The following is a 23039-nucleotide window of genomic DNA, read 5'->3' on the forward strand; positions in this document are numbered from 1 at the left end:
AATTGGGCGCTGGACTAATGCTACCACTGAAGGTTTGCCCACTAGTCTCCAATGCTTTACATTGAATTTTGAGGACTTGTGAAATGATTTTGTGATTCACCAGAAAACAGAAACATGATTATATAACAGCTTTTAAAATGGGAGACCTGGCAGTTAAAATAGCTGGCCTGGCCTGGCCTGGACTGGCCTGGCCTGGCCTGGCCTGACCTGGCCTGACCTGGCCTGGCCTGACCTGACCTGACCTGGCCTGACCTGACCTGACCTGACCTGAACTCACAGTAGAAATAGCTGACAACCAGAGAACCTCAGTCAAAATAGCTGACCTGACCTGCATGAAATCAGGAACAGTAAGTTACATTGGAAGTAACTCGTACATTAATGTTCCTTGTGTAGCTAATACAAAAGCAAGATTTTCTGTGAAAACCATGTTCAACCCAAAACACAAGAGTATTTTTAGCAGGTGAGCATTGTGAATATATTGCCAACCAACTTTAACATCAATCCTCATAACAGAATATAGTTACTAAACTATGTGTGCAAGAAATTTGTTGAGAGAATATGCATTCAAGGTATGTTAGACAGCGGAACATTTGGATCCATTCCTTTACCCTTATCATAATGCCAAGACAGCTGATATTATATCAAAATTAAGTTGAAGTTGAATATCATTGAATTTAAGTTATACAAAATGTACTAATTACATAAAATTCCTATTCCATATATTCCTAAGAAATGTGATTCAATTTAATTACGAAAGTCGTCAAAAGTAAGAGCAAACCTCGCAAGATTTGTAAAGTAAAACTGCAAAATGTCTGCTGGTTGCATGTCATATTTTCAGATAAATATGGGTAAGAAAAATAAATGATGTTAAAAAGTAAGGAAGAATCTGCTAAGTATACTTAAAAGCCGAAACATTCGAGGTAAAGATGCCTACATAATGATAACTTCATAAGATTGGAGGCAATGCGAAGCTGCTTATGAAATTGTGTCTGAACAACGAATTCTTCCAGCCTCCAATGTCAAATGTGTAAAACTTTGTGATTGGCTGATGGCTTTTATAGTGTACACAGTTCGCAGCTCCCATTGGTTGATAGTGACTCCACACACTCACAAGTGCATCAAATTTGCACGTGCTGTTATGATGCGTCTGCAAGACATTTTGGTTCTGTCTATCTGCAAACACGCACCTTTATTTCCGATACAGTGTATTTGATTGAACGCGTTTTTCACAGTTGGGTATATCACTACTTTTGGTGGACAATGAGAAGTTTTATTCTAAAATGAGCAATATGGTGAAACTGAAATAGAAACATCTCGCGTATCACCCACTCGGGAAACCGCAAGATGCCGATGTCACAAGAAAAGCTCAACCACTGAGAAGTACAGAAACGCGCATATGCGAGTTCAACAGAAGACTTTGACAACGCAGTCAATGACTCGTATACACTTTTTTAGATGTAACTTTCCTATTGGAGGACTACAGAATTTAATTTGACATGCTCCGTTTTGTTTTGCGGTGAGCATCACGTTGAGCACATTAAATTATGTCCATTGTGTATATAAATAAATTTGGCACCAACATATTCATGCTTTCGACTCGCGCAATATTAAACTGAGCACAAGTTTGATCTCGTGTAACACATTAATCCACGTATTATTATGCCCATAATTGTGACATTTAATTTGACATGCTCCGTCTTGTTTTTTGGGGATAGAATAACACGTTGAGCACATTGTATGATGTTCATTGTGTGTGTATGTTTGGCACCGACACGTCCATTTTCTGGATATTTTACTGTCAATAAGGCGAGTTTTTGTGTTTTTATATTACTTTACAATTTTATTTGTGATTTTTTTTTCTTTACATAATTGTTATCCATACATGTACTGTGAGGATTCTTATTATAAACATGCAAAAACTAATTGCCATGGTATTTTACTACCCGTAGAAAACATGAATCGAAAAAAAAAAAAAAATTTAAATCTTAGGCTTCATATTTAGATTTGTAACTACATGTACTGTTTGTTTGCTACGAATGTGAGCCACATTCGATTACCTGGATAACCTCACACTCGCTGGGTATTTTTAAAGTCATGTTAAATATTGTACAACTGAGCACAGAGGGACTGTGCACTGAGGCATGTTTTTTGAGATAACAAGAACTAAGCATACGAAGTAGAATTGGATATAGTTAGGACATGAGTAACGATGAAAGAAGTAATCTACTTGAACAAAGCTAGGGAATTAGCAAAATAAGAATTAGAAAGAAAGAGACCTTCTATTGTACTGACCATGATTTGATTATTCTATTATTTGTAAATAATTTTCTATCCATATTTCTGTTATTTTTTTTCCTATCGTATGATTTGATTTTACAAAAATGGGGACATTTTAATTTTTCGTTGGAAGGAACAGTGTCACCAATGTGCATGTCAGTATGTGTTCACTTTCCCATGCAATATCACTTTAATTTCCGCATTCCCACACCTATATGTAATTTTCTAATGTATTGTTTAAGCCTGGGCCATTTTCAAATGTCAAATGCCATTGTCAAATGTCATCACGACTGTCTAGCACTCCTTATTTGGCATGTTATTAAGTTCTGATCAACCACGTTGACTTATGCTTGGCGTCGTAGTGACGTCACGGTATCACGTGGTTTCACTTGTAAATAGACTCTTAAGAGGAGCATGATGAGGGAACTGGTGGCTGCAAAGCCAACGCCTATGAACCAAGTTCTTATCACTACATGTTTTGTCATTATCCGATGTCTCTACAAATAAATACTCTGATTGTATCACTCTTCTATCTCGATTGATTCCTTACATCTCCACAATCTTCTACAGCTCTGCATTTAACACTGTTACACATGCTTAGTTTGTGTCCTGGAATAGCAGCAAAGAAATCATTATTCAGGCTGTGTCACTTTGTTGAAGTTCACGGACCAATACACTTCCAGGGTGGGTGTTATTTTTCAGTCCCATTAGTCTGTTGTTGAATAACTCGTTTCCAAGTTTATATCTCTACATCGTAAGGCGAACTAAATGATAGTTATTGATGGGGGTGGAGAATTGACGAACATTTCACCGACTGAGAGCAGTATTGCATTAGCTAACTAAATACGTAACTGATGTCACATTCCGTGTTAAAATATTTTTCAGGTGTAATCCTGATAGAAGTAAACACGGAAACAATAATGGAATACGAAACTGGATTATTCACTAGTGTGATGGTGCTGTTTCGGGTTCTATGTTGAACCCTTCATCAGTCAAAACAGTACTTGACCGAATCGTTCGATTAAATTAGCTTTCAGAATGTTCGATGTTATTACTTTCATTATACAATTTAGTTAAAATGGAAAGTAATTCTTCGTCGTTTGGTGTGTCGGTTTTCACGAGTTTGTCAGTACGTAGAGTAGAACTTGTGAGTTTATCTTTCAAGTTAATATTTCTACGAAATGCAATAAGGGGGGAATTTGGAAAAATGTTACACAGTAACAAATCATTCCGAATTAAATCCCAGTTTTTTAATAGGGCTCTTTTGAGCCTGTACCCTTGTATATATGGGTTGAACGTAGTTGTGAATATTGTTTGCCCTTCATTATAGGGCATTGATTCACGTAAATGTGAGATACGATTGCCATGTTCATTAATTGAAGAATACCTTTTGATATCGTTATCTGTGTAATCTCTTTCACGCAATTTTTCAATAAATAAATTACGTTTATGTAAGAAATCGTTTACATTATTACATGTACGAGCATATCAAATAGTTTCGCCTTTAATAAAACCTTTGAATACTGATGTAGGGTGACAGGAATTACGTTTCAAATATTGAAACGTTTCCGTTGTCTTGGTGTGCGTTTTCACGTCTAGTATATTCAGATCAAGGAAGCGTTGTCCTTTATATAGGTCAAGGTCAAGGTACGTGACTTGTGTCATTGAATATTCAAATGTGAGCCGGTATTTAATCATGAAGCATATTAGCATCCTGAATAAATTTGTGTAATTCAGGTATGGTACCATTGAATACCATGAAAATGTCATCTCGAAAACGATACCATGTTTTAATATAACGAGCACCAAATAGTAAAATCTGATTTTTCAGTAGGTGGAATGTAATGTTGGCAATCTCAGGTGAAGACGGTGATTTTATGCTAACTCCACATGTTTGGGTATAATACTCATTATTAAACTTGAATATATTTCTTTTCAGAATGATTTCAAGGAGTTTAATTATATATTCCAAAGGTAGTGGTTTCAAAGGACTATCACTGTGATTGTAATAGGTGATTTCCCATACAACTGCAAGATCTCGCGAGATGCATGAAAGACACGCGTCGAATGTCTGGTGCAAAAATCGAACGATTTGATTTTGAACTCGAATTTCTTTATTTCGTAGCTCACATCGACCGGCCGATCTTTGACAGAGGAATATTGCATTCGAATATCTTCTTTTAATCGAAATTGTCTATCATCAAATGTGTACAGCACATTATTGACATGGAAATGTCCCCCAAAATACTTTCGCGTTTGTCGAATCTCACGCGATGTTTGACGCCACTACGACGCTATGACCTTTGTTTGTCCTGTTTTTACGTTCGATTTCACGCATAACACGTGATTCTCGCAGTGAACGGAAAATAGTCTATTCGATTGCATTGCATTAGCGGTTGCTCGGATCGCTTCTTCGTGAACAGTATTAGTATACATTGATACGACATCCAAGGTTACTAGGACGTTATTATCAGATACTTGTATATTTTCGATTTTGTTAATAAAATCTGTAGTATCTTTGATATAAGTATGTTGTCTTTTGACAATTGGAATTAAAAAGTGGTCAATCAATTCTGATATTTTCTCTGTGGGACCAGAGCAACCACTGATTATCGGTCTACCGACAAATATACTGTCCTCTGGTGGTGACTTGTGTACTTTAGGCAATAAATACCACCGGGGCGTTCTAACTGTGTAGTTAAATGGGTCTGTATATTTATACGTGTTGTAATCGTTTAAATCCAGATTGTACATTTCTGTAACGAGCTCATGGACCGAATTAGACGTGACTATAGTATCGTTACCACCAATTTTAGTGTAGTATTGTTCGTTGTTTAATTGACGAAGGCTTTCATATATATAGTCAGTTGTATTCATGATTGCAATACCACGAACTTTGTCGAATGGTTTAATTACAATTGTGTTATCATGATGTAATCTATTTATTGCTGCTCTTTCGGCAGAATTCATGTTTTGTTTGGATTTATTGGTAGTAATTTTGGATATCTCAACTTTAGTTGCCTCAATATAATTTTCGAGGCTACTGTTATTCGAGTCTGGTGGGTTCCATGTTGATTTCATTTTGAAAGGATGTTGTTGAGATTGTTTATTGCGCATTAAATATTTGATACGCATTCTCCTAGATAGCATAGACATGACATTGAGCAAAGTGTGATTGGTTGGCTTAGGTGGGGTTGGTATAAATTTGAGTCCGTTGCCAAGGGCAATGATCTCTATTGGGGTCAGAATTCTACTCGAAAAATTCCGAATAAAACCTGAGACCAACCAAGCTTGATCAACCAACCATTTATTTTTAGCCATTTTAGCATTGTATTTCTTTATTCGTTTGCATCTTGCAATGTGTTTCTTACGTGAGAAGTGTCTATTGCATTTTGTGCTATTGATTGTATGGACAGAATCCATAGTAATAACGGTAGTTCTCTTTTTGGAGGATGTGGTGGCCCTAAAAAGGGCCGTTTGGTTTGTGTGCCGAAGCACTAATTTATTTGAGGTTAGGAGTACGTTTCCTGCCCTTTCGGGGGTCCTGTACTCTTTTCCTCGTTTGTTTGAGGAATTGCCTCAGTTTATTGACCGCCAGAGCCTGATACTCGTCTCCAGCCAGGCGTTTGATGTGTTCAAACGCTTCCTTCTCGTCCTTCACCAGAACGGCCTGAAATTGCTTCAAATGCGTAGGTAGATAAATATCGAGCAATTTTGTGTATGCCTGGGTTGAAATGAGTTCCCACTTTTGTAGGAATGTCGTAGACGGCTTCAACCCAGGTATTACGGTTTTCTTAGAAACCACCAAACCTTCGGGAATTTTTCCCGATATTGAAAATGTATGAATTGATTTGATTTGATTTACAATCGAAGACTCGGTCCGATAAAGTTTCGATAAAAATTTAACCTTACCCTTGATTTCAGAGAAGAGAGCGTCTGGTAAACGTTTGTCTCTGAGCTGGAGTCGGTAGAGAATCTAAAGGTTGGATGTCAATCGTCAGGTCTAGCATAGGTGTATCAAACACAATGTCGAAATCTTCGACAGTGTTGATATCTTCTTCTGCAGACATGACGGGAATGAATAATGACGTTCCTGACGGTCTTATTTATGGGATCGGCTGGCAGAGCAAAATATTGCTACTATGTAATGGAATAGTCGAGATCCTATTGGTCAATAAAAAGGCATCAATATTCCATAACGATAATAAAAGTGGCTCAGATTGTGCTAGTTGAAAGTTGGTAAAACAACGAAAAAAGGAAAAAGATGCGTTAAAAATAAGAAAGGAGTAAACAACATAAATCCGAGATGTATAGTGAAGAAAGTACATAGTTTAAAAAGCGGAAAAGAACAACAAAGTAGAGGTTAATAAAAGAGAAAGTGCGAGAAAAATGAGAATATTAGAGTAAAACAAAATGTGCTAGTAAGACGTTCAAAAAACGATCGTATTAAAAATATAAATTACGAAAACGTAATAAAAAGGGCCTAGACGGTATTGTAACTAAAGTAAGTTACTAAGTTAGAAATCTTGCCGTGTTTACATAAAAAACGTTAAAGTTACGATCGAAAATATACGAAAAATATCGAGGCTATCGCGGATCTCAAATCCGTGCTAGTGGCAGCAACGGGCGGAGCTAAGACGCGAATACAGTACGTGAATGTGATTGGTCGATACAAACTCATAGATTATCCTGTCATCCAGGCGAGTGGATGGCGTAGTCGGTTCAGATTGTGCTAGTTGGACGTTCGTTTAACGGCTGTTTATATCTCTACATCATAAGGCGAACTAATTTAAATGATAGTATTGTGATTGGGCGTCGCTTGATACTAACCCCCAGCACACTAAAACAATAAAGTTTGTTTTGATACATTTGCGACGCACCCAGACTTCAGCTCGCCGCTCCACTTTTCAGCGTGATCATACACGCGATTTTCAGTAGTTTTAATAACGGATGATTCATCAAACCATGGAACTATAAACCCCAAACAAAAGCGAAAGCACCGTAAGATAAACTAAGACAAAGGTTTTTTTAATCCTCTTAGTTTCGTTGTTCTTCCTGGGGTTTATAGTTCCATGATCAAACCAATGTAGTTGTTCGACATCATAGTTGGTAACATTATCTATGAAATCCAGAGTCCACTCTTCGTTGCGTTCCGTCCGAGACTCTGTGGCAACACTGGTCAACTTCTTTCGGCTCATCCCCAAATATTTAGTAATAGCACAATGAATAGTCGACAAGCACAGGACAGTATCGATAGTACACACATTTTCGGCAATTAAATTTATTCTAATCTCCCTCAAATAAATACTTGGCTTAGTCTTCTTGTATAATTCGATGTAACACGTTTCGGACATTTCTGTGGACCGCCAGTATCATGTTCAATATCACCAGTTGAGATAATTTTTTTGCATATATTATACGTAGTAAATTTTGTCACACCAACCCATTTCGCTATGTCATCAAAATAAATTCCTTCTAAATACAGCTCAACTATCTTTTCGCGAATCGCAGTTGGAGTCGGTAATCCTTGTTTACTCCGCAACATGTTGACTGTGAATGTGACAGTCACAGTCAACAAGTAGTGGTTGGAAAGTGGAGCGGCGAGCTGAAGTCTGGGTGCGTCGCAAATGTATCAAAACAAACTTTATTGTAGCAAAACAACTTCAACAACATTGGAAGCAATTGCTGTACTTTTACCGACAATGTTGATAATAACTTGCTGTAGTCTATCAATATTTAGTTAAACACAATCGTTCAAAGAATGACTGAAAGATAGTAAAATGTTTGCTTGGTCAAATCCGAGTTTACTTCACAACAGCAATATCTGTAAAGTGTCGTCGATGTTGTACTTCCGTTGCTATATCCTATTGTCTTAGCGCTAACTACAGTCAACTATATTATAAATTACTTGTTTATTTCCCTTTTTAAATCTGTATAGGTATTATGACAACCAAGCTGACAAGAGCTGCAGCGGTGTCGATGAAACATGTTTTCATTGTACCCAGCAGGGTCACAGTGTTTCTACTCCTGTTCCTACATTTGGTGTTAACAGTGAGCTGTTTCCTGATAACCTATCTCAGATAAAGTCTACTTCAGGGTGAGTGTTTGATTAACTTTATATTGCACTTTTTTTTACTAAACCATTTCTTTCATACTGATACATGTACATGTGAATAATACTTGTTGAACATTTTTAATTTTTTTTATGTAGAATACTGGCAACAACTTTTTTCACACACTCTACTATTTTATTGTTTCTGTTAGAGAAGGTATGTCAGGGATGGAAGAGATGTCTGCAGATGAACCACCAACAAAAAGTAGTGCAACAGGAAATGAAAGGTATGTGAACATGTGTAAGATTTTTGTTTCTGTACTTATAATGTATGCTAGCATTTTATTTATGATTTAATTTTATAATGAAGACAAATGGTCATCCTTATAGAAAATTCCCAGATATATATATAGAATTTATTAATATAAAAGGGGTGATAAAAGCTATTGGAATAACAATGAACTACTCTGAATGGAGGCATTCTCAGACCTAATTAGCATTGTGCAAAACAGTTGTACTTGCTCATACTCATTTGACTTATAGACATATAATTATCTGCAATGTTTGAATATAATAATAATGTACTTCATTCGATTCCCTCTTTAGAAATAGAAATTTCTAGCAGAATCTATTAATAAACTAAGAAGAATACAAAACAATGAAGTTAGATGAAGTTATCATTGCTTTTTAAAATGTGTGCAGTCATTGAAGCATTCTGCTTATAACATATGATTACCTCCTGTACTTGTATTTTTAATCCGCAGGAATCAAGAATATAGAAGAAGAGTAAAAAAAACATTGTCACAGTCTTTTGCTGACCCATTTGAGTAAGTGATTCTATTAAAATTAGTTCCAGAAAAATTTATAATGGTTCACTTTTGAGACTTTTAGAAATTTTTTCAGTTGACAAGTTTTTTCATTTTTCCCTTGCTTGCATGCACATGTCAAATGATGAATAGTTCATATTTTGGGTATAAGCATTTTGTAGTCAAGACATTTTGACTTTCTTTTTACAGCTTAAGTATAGATGTGACGTTTGATGAAGATGATTAAGATAATCATATTGATGATCCTGATTTAGATAATCATATTGATGATCCTGATTTAGATAATCATATTGATGATCCTGATTATGAACCAAGTTTCAATATTACTATTCAGTGAGTAATTACTCATATTTCATAATTGTATTTATTATCTATATTATAAAGATTTCTTATTTACTTGACTGTTTAACCAATATAAACATGCATATTTTTAGCAACTATAAGATGATGAATTATTCAACCCTTACAACAGTTCTTTGGCCTGCCAACTACACCCACAAGATTTTATTTATTTCCATAAGCCCTCTCAGACTGATCTTTTTAAATTTCATCCTAGACCAGACGATGTGAATTAGGAAGATGTTCCATTTGAGTGTCAGTCTGACAGTGAAGGTGACGAAGAAGATGAAGATGAAGGCATTGAACAAACAGATGATATAGGTAGTGGAACGAACAGGGTGAAAACTGAAGAAGATGTCACAGTCTTGTTAGATGATAATATGTGTTTAACATATTTGAGTCTGCTAATGGTCCCGGCTAAAACAACAATTAATGCTGTGTGTCCAAGTAGGTTGGTGCAAGAAACCTGTACAGCAAATTCCTCCTCTATTTGTAAGATCCGCCGTGTATCTGAAATGGGTATGTTCAGCTATTGGTTATATAGCAGTACTATATAGCGTTACGTTTATTATCAGCGCATACACTTATGTAGTTTGACAAAAGTGTTTGTATGATCAAAATGAAATATTAATTATTTTGTTGTTTCAACAGCAATAAATAATACTTTAGGTTTAAATGTGATTCTAATAAAGAAATTATGGTATTCATACTATGAATGTTACAAGGGTGTTGTGGCCCATCCTGGTTGTTAATTATCTTTTTATTGATGCAACATTCTATCTCATTGGAGAACCATGCTGATTTAATTTGTGGTCTACTTTTCCTGTTTACCACAATGATATTGTTTTTTGTTGCTTCTTCAATTTGAAATGACTGCATTCTTATATGTTGTTGTTTCAGTTGTATCATGCAAATACTCATGTCTTGGCAGTACATATTTATAAAAAAAAGTAGATTTTTTTTTATTTTAAGGTTTGTCCGAGTGGGCACATTGATTTTAAATGCCTATTCTCAATAGAAGAGTTCACAGTGGAGATGTTATGACATGGGCAGCAATCCTACTTTCTGGTAACAATTATAATAAAATTGCTCTGTTCTCAAAAATGATGAACATGAAAATTGTGTCTTCATCAACTTTCCATAAAATACAAAGACACTATCTTGTTCCTTGTGTGGATCAGTTTTGGCTGAAGCATCAAGAGGACCTACTTACAAAGCACAAAGATTATGAAGTTGTACTACTTGGTAAGCAGATATCTACACCCCATTTATATTTTTCTGTCTTTTGTAACTAACATTTTATCTTTATTGTAACTACAGTAAATCTTTGTACGTGTTAATTAATGCTGATACTACTTTTGACACAGTTTACTCTTTCTTTTTCGTGCTTCAAAAGTGTTTTAATATGGACCTTGATCTTTTGACAATGTCTAAACAGTCAGTGTCCACTGTGTTGTTGTCTTACATGTATAGCCACCCCTTACTGTAAAATAAAATTATCTAGACAATGGAGAACACACATATTTTATATTGTTAATTTGTAATGAAATGTTTTTTAGGTGATGGGAGAAATGGTTCTCCTGGGTACTGTGCTCAGTTCTGCTCCTACACGCTGATGGAAAATATTTCCAAAGATATTTTGTCTCTTCAGACAATGGACAAGAGGGAGACGGAAAGAAAGTCAATGAATATGGAAAAGGCTTGTTTCCAAAAAAGTATTACACATCTACAAGAAAAAGATATGATGATTGAGGAAATTGTAACAGATGCACACATGCAAATAGGAGCACTGATGAGTAAGTGAAATAACGTGTGATTAATGCATTAACATGAAATAAATTAGAAACCAGGAATTATCAACACAGCACTCCAATTATTGAGAAAATGGCCCAGGGTTTTCAGGCAAGCTGGTGTCCCATATTTGATAAAAACAATTTTAAGTTTTAATTTAATTTTGTGAATTGGAATTCTTGTTGAGATGCTAGCACAAACCCTGCACAACAAGTCAGCTGATTTGTACAATAAGTGTGTTCCCTTAAGTTCATAATGTACCATATGCTGTAAAAGTACCAACAAATGAATTTATTCTGTTTTCCTTATGAAATTAATACATTTTTGAAATTGTTACATTTTACAGAAAATACGTTCAAAGATATAAAGCATTCACATGATATATGGCATGCGGTCAAAAATTTAGGAAAGAAAATTATTAAGGTAAGTTAAAAAAAATATTTTTAATTTTACTGCCACTATTTTCAAACCAAAATTTTCATACAAAAATTCTTGTACTTTCTCATTTTGGGCCAAATTAAATATAAATTGGAAGGATTTTCTACAAATCTGTTTGGTGAAAAGTTGACTGACAATGAAAGGGTTAGTTCAGAAAAAATGGTACCCGGTACTTATTTCCTTGGATATCCACATTGAAAGTGAATTAGTGTTAAGTGTAGAGTTGGTATGACAAGACCACTGACTGTTTTGATTCTTTCTTTTGTAGGCAGGGCAGGCTAAACAGTGCAGACCATTACTAAAATGGAGCAAGCATATTGTTAATCATTTTTGGCACTGCTGTAAAACTGCATCAACATATGAAGAATTTTTGGTAACATTGCTGTTGTTTTCTTATAAACTTGTTAGCAAAAATTGTAATCTAAATACAATAATAATCAGAGACATCAAAAACACCCCCACAGTAAATATCAAGAATTGCATTGAGTGTTTGAAAACAAGTGGAAAGTACAAATGCATTCAGCATGTTATTTTTCCAGCACGATTTTCTAAATAAATAGATTAATACTGTTATAAGCACTTTGCTATCAGTTGATACAGTAATTTGGTGAACACCAATCATCCAACTTATCGTGAAAATATAATGCTTGTTGTAACTGTTGTCATGTTATATTGCAAAGTATGACAAAACTGTAGTGACATGAATTTGTCATAGTAATGTCTTGTTTTTCTCCACAGGGAATATAGTGTGGAGTGCTTCATCATGTTGTCGATGAGCATGAATGGATCCTGACGTATGTTCAGGGTAAAAATGTATGTGACCATGGACCTCTCACAGATGCTAGGGACACTGAATGGCTGAAGAAGGGTGATCCAGCACATGTGGCACTCAGAAAGATTGTCCTGGATAAACGTGTCTTAAAAAACATTCATTATTACTTTAGCATTGTAGTTTAATCTAATGCACAGTATACATTCCCATGACCTGATAGTTTTCCAGATTGTATCCAGAGAGTCAAGTAGATAAGTTTGACTCTGCTCGTAGGATAAACTAAGGTTTGGTAACTATAATACCAGAAACGACGAGAGTAGTTCTATGTAAATAATATATGTTTCTATTTCACTAATAAGCGAACTGTACATGTGTGATACCTGTAGCCACTGAGCACAACATAACATGATAATATGAACTTTAAAACAAGTGCAAGGTGAACATTGTTAACCACAAAACAAAACTAACTACTTTGACCCCCCCCCCCCCCCCCCGGCTTGTTAAAACAAAAGTACGTCTTCTCAAACAGCTGACCTAATTGGTTAAAAGTGAGAAAATATTGATGCAGGATTGGTCAGTTAATCAGCTTTGTCATTTGAGGAAATTAAGGCAATTTGATAGACCAAAATTCATGACAACAGAATCCGTGTTCAAATATAATATAGCAAATAATTTCTGATAATGGTAATGGTTCTAAAAATAGTAATTGTATGTTTTACTGTATTTCTTTTCAGAAGTACAGCTGAACTCAAAACATTTCAGCAGCAAATACTGATGTATGCAAGCGAAAGATTTGCATACTCACCACCCGTATACAGAGCAAGAAATTTATTGGCAGCCCTCGATCACAATATGCATCATAGTAGGGAGTTGAAAAGAAACAAGAAAGGTGAAATCATGTGAGTTCTGTTAAGAGTTTAATTGTTCACACAACTACATGCATTCAGAGTATTATCATTTGTGGGGATTTCCTTGAAGCACACAGACTGACAATTATTGTGACCTTTTCAAATCATAGTGTTTAGCAATTGTGTAAATGTGATGTGGCTGAATATCGTATATCACAACATCTGTAGCTACAAACCAACTAATAAAATTACAAGCCGGTAGGCTGGTTGGTAATTCACTCCGCTCAAAAAGCAAGCAACATGTTTTCTGCTGTTGTCATGGTAGGACATGAACGTGAAGCTAACGTCGGTTTATAACTAAAGCCGAGTCTTGTATACGAAGATCGCAAAAAACAGTCAGTCTTTACAAGTTACTTTATTTTATTGTTAGGACATATTCTGTTGTTAAATTTATTATTTCCAACTGTTTTGCGATAGTATTTTCTAGTGTTCTTGTAGAACATGTATTCCGCAGGACATGATTAGCTCCACTATCATCAAAGATGACCAGACCTGTTGATGTTTGTCTGTTGTACATTTGTCAGTTAATTTTTAGTCCTCGTTTGGACGAAGTCCAAAAATGGGGACTTATAATTCGGTCTCCGTCCGTCCAGAGTAATATCTAATAATCCCTTGGACCGATCCCGTTCATTCTTTGCATGTGCCTAGTACTTTATGTGGGACATATGCACATGCAGTGGTTTAAAGATTCGATTTAAAATGGCCAACTGGCAGCCATCTTGTTTTTTGAAAAGGTTGTATTTTGGACATGCTTTGTCAGTTTTTATTCAAACTTGGTACATAGATTATACATGTTAGGATACATGTCCATGACGATTTATTTCCCAATTGGATCAAAGATGGCTGACTGGCAGCCATCTTGTTTTTTGAAAATGTTTTATTTTGGACATGCTTTGTCAGTTTTCATTCAAATTTGGTACATAGATCATACATGTTAGGATACATGTCCCCGACCGTCCGTGAGTTCCTGAGTCTGACTGTCCCTCCGTGTGTCTGTCCGTCCGTGTGTCAGTTTGTCCAGAGTCATATTTCAGAATCCTGTGGACCGATTCCGTTCATTCTTTGCATATGCCTCATACCTTATGTGGGACATATGCACATGCAGTGGTTTAGTGATTCGATTCAACATGGTTGGCTGGCAGCCATCTTGTTTTTTGAAAATGTTGTATTTTGGACGTGCTCTGTCAGTTTTCATTCAAATTTGGCACATACATGTACTTTATACATGTTAGGATGCATGTTCATGACAATTTGTTTCAAAATCTGGTCAAGGATGGCCGATTGATAGCCATCTGATTTTTTGGCCTTATTACTATATTTCCACAATTTATGTACCATTTTCATTCGTATTTGGCACATACATCACACATATCAGTGTGTTTCATAATCAGATCAAAGATGGCCGAATAACGGTTGTTTTTATTTTTGGCTATTTTACTACTACACGGAACACATGTTTTGATGTAAATAAACAATCTGTTGTATACGCCACTTGGAACTCAAGTTTCAAGGACATGCTCTCGACAACACAAAGAGAACTTTCAAAAATTTAACGGGGACAGTGTCATTTTCAATGACTTGTTTCATTTAAATTACTTCTCAGAAACCTAGAGCTAGATTGCTTTGCTATTCGTTCCACAGTTACCTGAGATGGTCATCTGTAGCATTTCATATCACATGTACCGGGGTAAATCACTATTTTGAGGGAACAGTCAAAGATGACTATTTTCAACAACAACTTGTCAGATTGCTCTGATATTTGTCATGAAGGTTCTAGAACTGCCCCCCCCCCCCCCATGCACAGGTGTCTATTTTATGTGATAATTTTTTTTGCACATTTTCTTTCATTTTCTCCAAACCATCGTCTGCCAGATGGAAAGTCCTCTCTCAAATTTGTCCATTTGGTGTAGTTCTGTACCACTCTCAACTTATTCAATTACTTGTGTTAGTGTATAGATAATGTAAATAAAACATGTACATTTTGTTATATAAAAACTTTGTATGTTGTGCTTTATGGAAATTAAATTTAGGAGCACCATAGTATGTCCTCATTACGTGTTCCTCTTCATTTGACAATGAAGTGTTTGTATATAGTCCAAATACAATATTATTTTGTTTTTGGAATAGAAAATGTCATTTTGCATTTACATGGTTTGGAGGAGCTCTTATATATCCAGAACCTGTAAAAGCAGGAATTCACCTTCATTATATATGGTTGCTATTGGACAAGTCATGAAAGAAACAACAATGTTTTCATAAATTTTATTTTAAATAAACAGTACAGTATAAACATTTGTGAATATTCAAAACCCAAGTAAAAAAATACAGTGGAAGTATAACAAATTGTTTTTTGACATCTCTGTAAAAAAAAAAATGACTGAATTAAAAACAAACAATGATATATATAAAAGAAGTTTGGCTTTTTGAAAATATAAATTATTGCACCACTACCCCTATGTGCTCTTATGCTAGTTGTGATGGTAGAAATCTAGTGTACTGCCCAAATTCATCAGTGTACTTATCTCTTATTCCCCATATACAACAGCTAGGAATGATCCGCCTGTCGCCAGCGCCCAACATTATAAATTGTCTGTATGCAGCATGTCGGTTGGACCTGTTCAGATCATCCCCATCATCCACAGCGAGGATATCTCTTCTATATGTGCTTGCTAATGCAAGGACAGCTTCATTAAGGATAAGTAGCTGAAAATCCTAGAGAAAAATAAAATTAGATTAACATGGCACAGCAAACTGTTCTTGCACTGATTGTCTCATGCATTTCCTGTAAAGTATGCACTACAGCATGCAAGGTTTCCTGTAGACCTGTTTTGGGGATGAGCCCCTCCCCCTTCAATAAATAAAAATAAATCGCCCATAAAAATGATGAGAGTTTGATATCCTCACAAACCTGTAACTCCCCTTCCTTCAAAACGTAGATTACAAATATGAAGCAGTTCATTGTTTCAATAATTCAGTCCTCCGGTACATGTGGTCATATGTGTCATATTATTGACATGATTGATTTTTCAACTACACTTACTGGTAGTCCTGAAATGCAGCTTTCTGGTAGCCTCCCACAACATCTCCTCTCCGCTTGTGTGGGCATCTGCCGGCAATTCCTGCAGATACACCATTCAGGATTATTAGTGGATGATGATGGATGATAGCCTCCCAACTGGGCTGATCTTTCCTCAACTAAATTAAAAACAAGACTTGGCTGGTTATCCACCATTTGCATCAAGATCTTGTCTTTTGATTTTATTGGCATTTCTGTTATGATTTTCTAGATGTAAAAAATTATACATGATTACCACATATGTTATGTACATCAGGGTTCCCAAGGAAATGAAAAACAAGATTTCCTGATTTTTCCATGACATTTCCCTGATATATAGTACACAATTTCCCTGATCCTTAACTTGTACAGCCCCCCAATCAAATAGGCATCGAACAACACAATTTTCATTTCTACATACATGTTGGCTTTCATTTTGATGCAAACAAAATGAATATGTTGATTACACTTCCATTCAACAAATTATGAAATTTTGAAGCCAATAAGTGATGAAAACTAAACCATGTACATGCTTTTTACGCAGGTTCTTTTTCAGGCCTTGAAAAATATTTACCACTCTATCTCAAATTCCCTGCATTTTCCCTGATTCTTTGATTTTTTTCAAATTCCCTGATTTTTCCATGCAGGTTTTTTTTTTTCAATTTTTTCACTAATTTCCCTGACCTGTGGGAACCCTGGTACGGTACATGTAATTTCATTAATGTGAAATACTTATTTATACTGGTGATGCTTTTCCAAAAGTATGCTTTCATTGCATGTATATTTGCAAAAGATAAGGAAAATTAATATTAATCTACCGGTAATACGAATATTTCCTTGATTTTCAAAAAAATTATCTGCTCAAGCTTATTGTCTTGCATACCAAGAAGTCCACAATGACTGTACTGGGTCTCCCTCTGCCGCCTCTTCCCCTGCCAGTCCCTCCCTTTCTAGAAATTATTTTGTCAGCTTCATCCGAACTTGAAGTCTAAGGAAAATAAAAAAGTATTCAAACATCTCTGCCATGAATGGAGCAGGGTACCCCAAACAAGCTCAAACAAGCAGAAACCCTATGACTTTGTCTGCTGAGGCAATTTAAACATTTTGAACAAAACTAATAGCCATACATAAAAATAAGTTGTAACCTTAAAAAAAATGAAAAACTCAACAAGAAATGTTGAAAATAAATACTTGCTTGTATTAAAGACACAATAAGGGTACTATTTATTTCACTGCATTTACTTTGAATTACAAGTATAGCACTATGGCTAATTTATAACTAAAGTTTTCCATTGTGCTAAATTCATCTTTTTAGTCAACCCCTATAACTATAGTTTTACTTTACAAATATTTTTTTTTCAACAGAATGATTGGACAGTTGATGGATGTGCTGTGGAGTGGTGATATGATTTCATTACAGTCAGCCCGAGAGCAAATTGAACAACTAAAATCAGAAAACGCAAAATTGAAGGCTGAAAACTTGGAACTAAAGGCACAAGGTAATACAAATTGTTTTTCATTTATATGCTTGCATTGTATTATGTAACTGTAAATTATGTTAGTCCATAATGTACTTTTTCATCATATATTTTGTACCAGTAGTACACGGATATTTTATTCATTTTTTGGACATCTTCATAAATGATTCAATAACAAAATAATATAAAAAATATTTTCAGTCACCACTTTTAATCACATACATTTTGATCACTACTTGTATATGTCCCTGTACACAATGTATCCCTGCGATAAAACAGCTCTTACACGATTTGGTTTTCTCTGCATATTGTTAGAATATGCATAAAATAAAACATGAATATGCATACACCAGTGACATTCCATGATAAGCTAAGGACTTCTTGTGAATAATATGCATCGACATTGTCATGTGATAGGAACTGATTATGCAGTATTTAGTGTATTGTATTTGGTCGAGTCCACTAATCAAGCTTATGCACTATTAATATTTCAGGAAACTGGAGGGGAATTACTTTGGATCATCTTAGTGCTCTGTATGAAATTGCAAGGGTTACTGAAAGCAACATAAGTTCAAGCCAATCATGGTCCAGTCTAACAAGTGATGGAAGCCATAACCAGGCACAATCCCCAGTCAGCAGCTTTTATTTTTCACCTTGGGCTAATTCCTCAAGTGGAAATGCAAGCGAAAGTCCCATCATGTCTTGTAGTGAGAATCACATACACTCTCCTGCAGCTACAATTCGATACAAGTCAGAGTATGCCAAACCTAATGTGACACCAGATTTGCCAAGTTGGAATGAAGGAAATGAAAGCCATGGCAACTCATCTCCACAAGATAAACAATCATCATATTCAGATGTGAGTCAATTTTAACATTATAGTAAATAAGTATTATTGTCATTATTATGCTTTCATATATTATATTATATTAAATTAAAGTAATACACATGTATGGATGAAAAGACATTTTCTATTTTAGCCTTATGTGTGTGTAGCTAATAATTTCTTTGCAGATAAGAAAATTTTCACACATTTGTCATGCTTTGTGTGCTTTGATTACCAGTATATCAAATTCTAGCCACTTCCAAGAGGAGAATAAATTACCTTGTAAAATGTTTGATACAATTGCAAATGACCATTTATAGTTTTTATTCATCTCTACAACTGAAATTGACAATTGTGTGTTCTGAAAATCATTTTCTTTATTTTTTTACTTTATATTGTATAGGAGCTTGAATCTATTTCATGCAGGTATAGTACAATTACTAATATGGTGGCGGTGATAGTAACTAGTACATAGTTACTTGTATTTTACACAAAAATGTTTACCAAATTCTTTTAATGCATGGATTTTTTAGAGTTGCATATACACATCGATTTCAATCTGGACATTTAAATACAGGATATAAAAATAATACTTGAGGTACACTCCTAGTATTTGGCATGAGATGTATGGTGATTATAATCATGTCTATGAAAGTTTCAGTGCTTAAATCAGCTTTGTAGTTATTGCCTTTGCATGTACCCTTTATAGAATATTAAATTTTTAATTTAAATTGGTTGACCACTAAAAATTGGAGGGGTTATGGTAGATAAACTTTTATGCATTTGTTTCCTATCATTTTTAGAATTAAGTTTCTCAAATTTGTCTCTACAGGTTTCTTTCCGACCCCACCCCACCCCATCAGATATGTAAATGGTCAATCTTGGAGCATATGTACATGAATGGTGTTTTTTTTTTAATAATCTGCTGATTTTAACATATTGTTTTATTCTTTCAGGGTAGTGTAAGAGTTTTAGTTGAGACATTAAAGCATGATCCACTTAAGTATGCAGATGTTAAAGTGGATTCGCTTGGTTTGTACAAAGCAGAGAAAAATGCTTTGAGAAAAGACCCAAAAGATTACCTAGGTAAATGTTACTATTATGACTAACCCTTCCCCCCCTCCAATCTAATTAACTTATTCAATGCAATAACCTTTCTGGAAAACTTGTGCCCTTTAGAACCCTTTAAGGGTTAGAACACTGTCATAAAATCCAAGTACATGTATAAGAATAGGACGTCCTGCTAGCCCGTTCGCTTCGTAAATTGGAATTGAGATTTCTCTGCAAGTTTTGTAAAATGATGGCTGAAACTTTCTAGAAATGAAATTGAACCTGAACCTCACTGATCGCGGCATATTACACAGCATAACTGGGTGATTTTGTTGAGAAAACGAGTAAAATACTTACCGTCGCTAACGCTGCTTTTGGAGGCAGCCATGTTGTGTACGCCCTCAACATCAAAATATGTTCAAAGCTTGAGTTCTCGATGTCAAAACTAGCGGATTTCATTCCTGCAGCTAAGCTTTTCCTGACCAAGCTATGCTGCACGGTGTCAAAGCTGTGATTTTCATTAAAAAGCTACACTTTCATTGGTACCCCTGAATAACAAAATGTAAATATACACTTACAGGATTTGTTTATATATTATATTTTTCAGTTTACCTGGCTGCAAAGGCAAAAGAGCAAGGCTTACCAGACATATCCACCAAAGTATTCAATGGAAAGTTTACAGCCAAACGTGGGAATGCAAGAAGTGATGAGAAGTACAAACTTGAGAAAATGTATTCCAAGAGTGGCTCCAGAAATTAACTATTAAAGGAAAAGTCAAGGCTAACAACATAATACTCCCAGAGAAAAGAGCTTGGCAAATGTAAGAACATGCAATTTACAGTTTTTGTATATCGCTTTATTCTCAAGATATTCAAATTTTCATCAATTTATGTAGTCCGCCATCTTGATTCTTCAGCAAAGGATTATGGGTAAAGTGTGACACCATAGAATCTGTTGTCAAAAATTGAGAAAATGATTTCATCTATAACTTCAAAAGTTGAACTTTAAATTGACTGAAAGCTTAGAACATGGTAGTATACATATAAAATAGTTGTCGTGGAAACAGAACTGAAAATATGTATTTTTATGTTTTTCTACCAAATGCCCAAATTTCCTTATATTGAATACAATTTACCCATGTGAGTATGTTATATAGGTGATATATTACCTGTTGACCACAAAAAGGGGCCTAAAAGTGTCATTCTATATATTTCACGACTAAAATAACAATTTTTAACATTTTTGGCATGTGTTAATCTAATATTTTTAGAAAGTTTATCACTATTGTATTCATTTATATTCATATATGAATAAATAAAAGTAAGGTACCGTAATCCTTTTTGTGTATTATTGTATTTATACAATGAAGGTGGATAAGTGACTGGGTATTAGAACCATGTTGATTTGGTTTTCTAATGTGAGATATTGCAATTCAACCTTGTTGACTGTGTCTTAGAATGATAGAAAACAACAAGATTGTTGTAAATTTATTTAGCATCCCACACCAGCTGTCAAGAGTGACCTACTAGTCTTCGATTACTAATACTAGCTTTCCATTTGTGAGCTTACTAGTCATCGTGCTAGTGTTCGAAGACTAGTACTACTATTTATACTTTTTTCCCACTAGCTGTCAAAAAGGCTACCAATTAGTCGTCGAGTGTTAAGCTCATTTAAATTTTTCGCCCTATACGAGAACTCGGCGAAAGCTAACTGAAGACTAACAAGGTTTTGACAACTAGTTTTTCTCAATATTAACACTCAGAAAATCCACTAGTTATCAAAACTGTTATAGTTGTCATTGACCTTGTCCCTTAGTTTTCGAAGACTTACTTTGAGAGCTTGCCGATAACTTAATGATAGCTATCCACCGGATTACCAAAATGGAATGTTGATTATCATACTATATAGTACATGTGCTGCGTGCGTACCTGACCAATTGCAAAAATGACATGTGGAATGCTTTTTGATGTATGTTTTTGTGCAGTTATTTTCATGCAAACGTTCATGCTTTCCAAACATTTTGTTCAGGTTATTGCAGCGACTTATCTACATCTGGCGTACAACCAACAGAGAAGCACCTAAGGGCATTCTGGAAATGTCCAATCTGGGAATCTGGGACGTAAAAGAGAACCAGTTCTCCCCTCCCGTGAGACGGTATATTGTCATGCAATGCCGAACCCTGTAAACTTAGAAGAGCCAACCAAAGACAAAGGAAAGTAGATATCAACCTAAACAACAATTTAAACAGAAATTGATACCATATTCGAAATGTAAAATGTTTATTCTTTGTAATGCGGTAAGAGTTTGCAAATTGTAAATGTACATATTAAAACAGGTGCGTTTTGCACAAAACCATTGGGCCAGGTGTATGTTTTGCACAAGATTGGTACTCTATTTGAATGCAAATTAGTAAACACTGCAGGTTTATTCATATTTAAGTCTATCAATAAAACTAGGGTTTAGTAATTTGAATATCAATTCAACCGTCAATGTTTACTACTTTGCATACAAACAATAGGTGTTACCATAATAAATGAACGGTGAAAAATGATGCGTATGACCACGTGCAGAGCTGTTAAATCGTCCACCACCGAACAGAAGACTCCATCGCATGGGGAAGATAAGAGAGGAACTGCAGCTCTTCCTTGACCCCAACAATTGGAGAAGTCCAGAAGGCTGTAGATCAGCTGCAGAAGTACAAGGCGTCAGGACCAGATGGGATACCGGCTAAGCTCCTTCAGCACGGACCAGATATTCTGGTAACCCAGCTCTACCAGCTAATAACATTCCGGAGGACTGGACCAAGAGCCTTATCTGTATTATCTACAAGAAGGGAGATAGAACTCAGTATAGCAACTACAGAGGTATCTCCCTACTCTCTGTACCAGGCAAAGTTTCCGGGAAAATCCTCCTGAACAGGATACGAGATCCACTAGAGAAGAAACTCCGTGAAAACCAGGGAGGCTTCCGAAGAGGTAGAGGCTGCTTAGACATGATATTCTCACTCCGGTTGTTTATGGAAAAGTGCTTAGAATACCAATTGCCAGCACTTGCCGTATTTGTAGATTTCAAGGCTGCCTTTGACAGTGTTCATAGACCCTCCATGTGGCATATCCTACAGGACTAAAATGGAGTACCACACACGTACATCCGGCTAATCCAATGTGTGTACAGGGACTGCCAGGCATCGGTTATTGTATATGGTCAGCAAACAGACTGGTTCAAG

At 35.5% G+C, this 23039-nt stretch overlaps 1 protein-coding gene and 1 pseudogene across 2 annotated transcripts; one reads left to right on the forward strand and one right to left on the reverse strand.

Moving 5' to 3' along the window:
* The first annotated feature begins 7859 nt into the window (after positions 1–7859).
* On the forward strand, positions 7860–19833 carry LOC146747507 (uncharacterized; annotated as a pseudogene). The gene is made up of 16 exons (XR_014929009.1): positions 7860–7893; positions 8216–8374; positions 8542–8616; positions 9094–9156; positions 9346–9358; positions 9732–10014; positions 10468–10740; positions 11055–11291; positions 11633–11709; positions 11993–12097; positions 12463–12692; positions 13234–13395; positions 17825–17958; positions 18432–18796; positions 19167–19189; positions 19720–19833. The product of XR_014929009.1 is annotated as an uncharacterized LOC146747507 (transcript).
* Positions 15868–16681, reverse strand: LOC144344952 (P2X purinoceptor 7-like). The gene is made up of 2 exons (XM_078006701.2): positions 16445–16681; positions 15868–16116 (listed from the first exon to the last, which is right to left on the reverse strand). Exons 1-2 carry the CDS (start codon positions 16670–16672, stop codon positions 15868–15870), a joined length of 477 nt encoding a protein of 158 aa, XP_077862827.2. The 5' UTR covers positions 16673–16681.
* Positions 19834–23039: the final 3206 nt, after the last annotated feature.

The sequence above is a fragment of the Saccoglossus kowalevskii genome, chromosome 3, assembly GCF_978046115.1.
Source record: "Saccoglossus kowalevskii chromosome 3, keSacKowa6.1, whole genome shotgun sequence".
NCBI classification, from domain to species: Eukaryota; Metazoa; Hemichordata; class Enteropneusta; family Harrimaniidae; genus Saccoglossus; species Saccoglossus kowalevskii.

Bases quoted from the DNA above. Each gene is read 5' to 3' on its own strand.
- LOC144344952 (XM_078006701.2), bottom strand. From the start codon at position 16,672: ATGCCAATAAAATCAAAAGACAAGATCTTGATGCAAATGGTGGATAAC. The intron at 16,117-16,444 runs GTAAGTGTAGTT...ATTTTTCTCTAG, and splicing joins GCTGCATTTCAGGACTACCA to GATTTTCAGCTACTTATCCT.